Raw genomic sequence first — 4924 nt, forward strand, 5'->3', positions numbered from 1 at the left:
ATTTACATGTACTTTATGGGAAAACCTATATATATTTCATATGGTTGTTTATTTTTTTTTTTTTAGCAAATTTCAGCATGAGCTTATGAAATATTGGTACTATAATATCTTTCCTGAAATGTACACTCTTATAAAGAGTGCTCCTGATGTAAATCTCCCTTTTGCTTGCCTATACATTGAGTGAAAGTCATTTTTTCTTGCACTATTTTTTGTTTTGTTTCTGCAACACAGGACCAGAAGCTATGGACAAGCTCCTCCTCCACTGTTTCCTGAAGGCATGGAAAACCTCAGCCAAGAAAGTGGAAGTGCCAATCCTGACAAGCAATTTCTATCGCTTGCATATGGTGCCGGCGTGTCCAGATGGTGCCTCTCTTGATATTAAGAAGTCTTCGTATAAGAAATTAACCAAGGTATAATTTTTGGTTTTTCTTTTCCATGGTGTCATTTTGAGCTTATTGAGATGGTCATGTAAACCTAACTAGATTTTTAATTTGTAAAAATAAAAGAAGGGGGGGGGTTAGTTGGTCTTGAAATGGCTGCTTCATATCATAAGGTATACAAAACCAGCCTTGCTGAGGGTTTAAAGTCTGATTAGCTGCCATTCATTTAACGCATTCACACCGGGGCAATTCTGGCTTTGCATGGTCGTAATACCGGGGTTTTCGAATGCATAAGCCTGACGCTTTGAGACTCTTGGGCGCACAAGCCGCGAGCCTGGGCTGCCCGCTTGCTCACCCCGAGCGCCAGCCTTGCCCAGATATCTCGCCACTGGCATCTGACACAAAAACCACGAAACATGTCAGCACGTCATCTGGCGCGAGTGGGTTAAGGGTATGTGCATATACAACACTCACTGGGCATCAGGACAGCCGGTCTACAACTCTAAAAATTAGAGGGATGGGGGAAAGTGTTTTCTCCGCCCTCTGGGTTGTGCAGACTAGTCCAAACAATATTTTTCCATAAAACCATCATAAAATACGGGTTTAGGCTGACTTTTGAACCCTGTAGCTCTGGAGCAAGTGCCTTTACAGCCATAATACTTCATGACTGTATGTGCTTCAACCATGAGCAGATCCCGATGTCGCATCATGTATGCCTTGACACCCATCGTTTATGCCTAATCGGTGCCGTCATGTATGTCATGAAACCTATACACAATGGGTTTATTATAATTTTCTCTTCTCCCTCCCTCCCCCAGTTCCTCTTTCTCCTCCATTCCCTCTTTCCTTCTTCCCTCTTACAATTAGCTGATGCCCTTCCTCCACTTTTTCTTAAAATATTACCCCCAAGTCCCATTTTTATAACAGCTGTATTTATTGTTACTGATGACTTCAGCATTTACTTATTTATGGTACATTTTCTTTCCAGTTCTTGAATGAAATGGCAAAAAAAGAATTTATACAAGTCAAAGAATTCCCAAAAGGAGTAGAAAATATCACGGCCGTGAACTGGGCTCACGAGGACCTCAAATCCTTTATTGTGGATTTGGTGAGTTTAGAATGCATGATGGTCTGGTCTTTCCTAGTTTGATATGAGGATAAGTATATGTGTATATTAGAATTGATTGTGTTTAAGGTAAACTTTAAGCTACTTTTCTTCAGGAGGAAACTACTATCAAACAAGTGACCAACACAGGTGCTCGTACTTTCACTCCACCTTTGATTGAGGAGGTCTACCAGGTTTCTGGAGATACACTACAGTTCTATAAAGCAAATGGTCTTAGGTAAATATTGGTGAAAATACCTGTACTCTTTTATTATTTATACAAAAAGGTCTGTCTGTAAGCAAAATAAAAAGGTTGGTGTAAATGGCTAGAACGAAGGAAAGGATATACTGAGCGTTATTTTTTGGGATTTCAAAATATATCCAGCATCAACCTTTCATGAATGTTGCTTATGCCTTACCAACCAACTTTTTTTAGATGAATGCTAGGGCACAAATTTATATTTTGTGTGGAATCACAGAATTTAAATGGTGCTCAATCCAGTGAAATTGATACTAGAATCTTCTTTTTTTCAGTAAAGGTGATGTCTTGATAACAGGAGAAGTTAGACAAGTAGTTACCAATTACATCAAGAGAAAAGGTCTCCAGAAGGAAGGGGACAAGTAAGTAAACATTCCAGCTGAGCATCTCTTATATATATCTTTCATGAAATTTCTATATCAAGTAACATTGCTGCAAAGTTAATAGTGTGTACCTATTTTTTGTTTTTGAAGGATGGTTACCCTTGACCCAGTGCTCCATGAGGCAGTCGTCAACAGGAAGGAGGGCTATAAGGAGAAGTTGCGCTGGGACGAAATCTTTTCCCGCATGCTTGGCAAGATGGCGCCCGCAATAAGAATCACCAGACCAGGTTTCAATCCAGTCATCAGAAAGGGCAAGCTGGAGCCAATAGAAATCAACGTCGCTAAGAGAAGTGGAAACAAGAAGGTACTTTATTGCTCTTCTTCATCACGGTTCTCTGATTACCGAGAATTCCAAAACATGAAGATTTTAGAGTATTTTCCTTTCTTTCCTTTTCTTTCTTTCTTTCTTTCTTTTTCACTTTCTGGTTTGAGTTTTTAAGTTTTACTAAGGCTAATCTTAGCTTGGTTTTACATACAATAAAATGTATGTATCACTGTTATGTATTAAGTACTTTCTGTACATTGAAGTATCAAAGCTGAAAACATTTTCACATTACTTCATGCATGTGAGCAAAAAGTATGATGAATTACAGAAATCACAGATAAAATATGAAGGGAGTAATGAATTATGTATTTGTTTAAAAAAATAAAACGTCAGTAAAAGACCAGAAGGTGACAGTATGATATGTAATAATACATTGTAGAGGAAAGGATGGGGATTTAACTGGATGAAATATGCCATACAGCAGAAGAGTAACTATTTTACGCTCATGGCATTCTAATCACAACAAAGGTGAGAAATGTGACTGTATGATTGGCTCCAGTCTTACAATGGGAATTCAAGGTATAGGGATGGTATGGTGGATATAGCTGGAAGAAATCGGCCAGACAATACCAGCTTTATTAACAGAAATGACAAAAATAGCCAAATGGGTCTCTACTTAAAATAACCCTTCTCTGCAGTGTATAGCTTTCGAGGGTAAATTGCCTTTGTTTATTTATGTCTTAAAGAGTTAATTTTTTACATTTTTTTTATATTCAGGTCATAAGAAACCTCACTTTTCAGATTAAAGGACAGAGTCAAAAATTACAAAAAATAAAAATAAATAAAAAATAAAAAGTATACTATGCATGGGAAACTGGTTAAATCAAAACATAAAACAATTTCTGGTTTTCATTGCAGGTTACATTGATATACAACGCTTACATTTATGGCATCGACGAAGCAGAGTTTGCTCATCAGATCCAGGTGGGAGTTGCAGCCAGCACCAGTGTGGGACCAGCTGAGCATAAACCCCAAGGAACAACACAAGTGCTTGTACAGGGAAACCAAGTTGCCTTTGTCTCCAAGTTGTTGCTAGGTGAGTCAGTCTTTATTAGAAAAGGATGAAAAATGTACAGAATTCATCTCACTCTCACTCTCTCCCTTTTCCTCTCTCTCTCTCTCTTTCTCTCTTTCTCTCTTTCTCCCTCTTTCTCTCTTTCTCTCTTTCTCCCTCTTTCTCTCTCTTTCCCTCTCTCTCTCTCTCTCTCTTTCTTTCTCTCTCTTTCTTTCTCTCTTTCTTTCTCTCTCTCTCTCTCTCTCTCTCTCTCTCTCTCTCTCTCTCTCTCTCTCTCTCTCTCTCCTCTCTCTCTCTCTCTCTCTCTCTCTCTCTCTCTCTCTCTCTCTCTCTCTCTCTCTCTCTCTCTCTCTCACTCTCACTCTCACTCTCACTCTCACTCTTTCTCTTTCTCTCTTTCTCTCTCTCTCTCTCTCACACTCTCACTCTCACTCTCTCATACACAAACACGTGCGCGCATACACACTCACACGCACGCTCATGCAAACTCCCATATATGTTTATGCAAGCATACATGCGTAAATATGAAACATTAAATTTTACTTATAAAAACAGTTATCGAGGAGCTGCAGTTCACCGATTTAATTTCCTTCCAGAAACGTACCATATACCAAGGAAATACATTAGAGGCATGGAACTAGCAGCAAAAGGAAAGAAGAAATAAAGAGGAGAGGAACTGCCTACTCAAAAGACAAACCACTCACTGTGATTGAACCCTGCACGATATATATAACGAAATATAAACGAGGATTTCCTATGCTGTGATGCCTGGGAAAGCATAATGCAGCTCTTTTTTTTCTTTTTCTTTTTTGATATATATATATAACTGATATCTTTGCAGTTTACAATTGATGAATAAAGCTTAAATATACTTTGACCTAAACGTGGTAATGTCGAATTTGTTTTAGATTGTCTTTCTTTCTTTACAGTGATATATTTAAAAAAAAGATTTAAAGTCAATTATGATTTTTTTTTTTCTTTTTCTTAAATATAATGTATATTTTTTTAACCTATATTCAGCACTTTCAGGTGATGTGTACTAGCCTCTAAAGCCTCTTGTCTAAATTTTCTATTCATCAGTTTTGTATCATTTCTTTTTTGTGAACACAAAAGGAGGACCAGATGTGAAAGATATAATGAATTTGCAAGACAAATGAGTTTGAATTCCATCGTGTATAATTTGCTTAGATTAAATTGGCTGGCTAATTTAGATCTCTTAAAGGGTGAAATGATTTTCTCATAACACTTCCACAGGTAATCTCAAGGATATTCTTTGCTGTAAACCAAATAGACAATTTTTCTATTGGAATTTCATACTATACTTCTGCCTAAACTGAATATATTGATATTCAATAATAATAAACTTCAGCAATGTAACTTGATGAATTTGATATAGAAATTCAGATCTAAATCTATTACAAAGGACATAATAAAGATATCATGGGAAGTGATTGATA

The 4924-nt window shown here is 37.2% G+C and overlaps 1 protein-coding gene across 1 annotated transcript in view; it reads left to right on the forward strand.

Moving 5' to 3' along the window:
• eIF2D (eukaryotic translation initiation factor 2D) overlaps positions 1 to 4621 on the forward strand; it is a 10345-nt gene extending 5724 nt beyond the window's left edge. The window contains exons 7-13 of the mRNA XM_043010504.2: positions 232 to 410; positions 1369 to 1488; positions 1602 to 1723; positions 2020 to 2106; positions 2218 to 2431; positions 3311 to 3488; positions 4064 to 4621. Of these exons, the coding sequence (XP_042866438.2) occupies positions 232 to 410; positions 1369 to 1488; positions 1602 to 1723; positions 2020 to 2106; positions 2218 to 2431; positions 3311 to 3488; positions 4064 to 4131 (968 nt within the window). The 3' untranslated portion in view covers positions 4132 to 4621. The remainder of the gene's footprint in view (positions 1 to 231; positions 411 to 1368; positions 1489 to 1601; positions 1724 to 2019; positions 2107 to 2217; positions 2432 to 3310; positions 3489 to 4063) is intronic.
• The last annotated feature ends 303 nt before the right edge of the window (positions 4622 to 4924 follow it).

This window comes from Penaeus japonicus, unplaced genomic scaffold (genome assembly GCF_977035675.1).
Source record: "Penaeus japonicus unplaced genomic scaffold, GWHDUDI00000001_assembly GWHDUDI00000023, whole genome shotgun sequence".
Classification (NCBI taxonomy): Eukaryota; Metazoa; Arthropoda; class Malacostraca; order Decapoda; family Penaeidae; genus Penaeus; species Penaeus japonicus.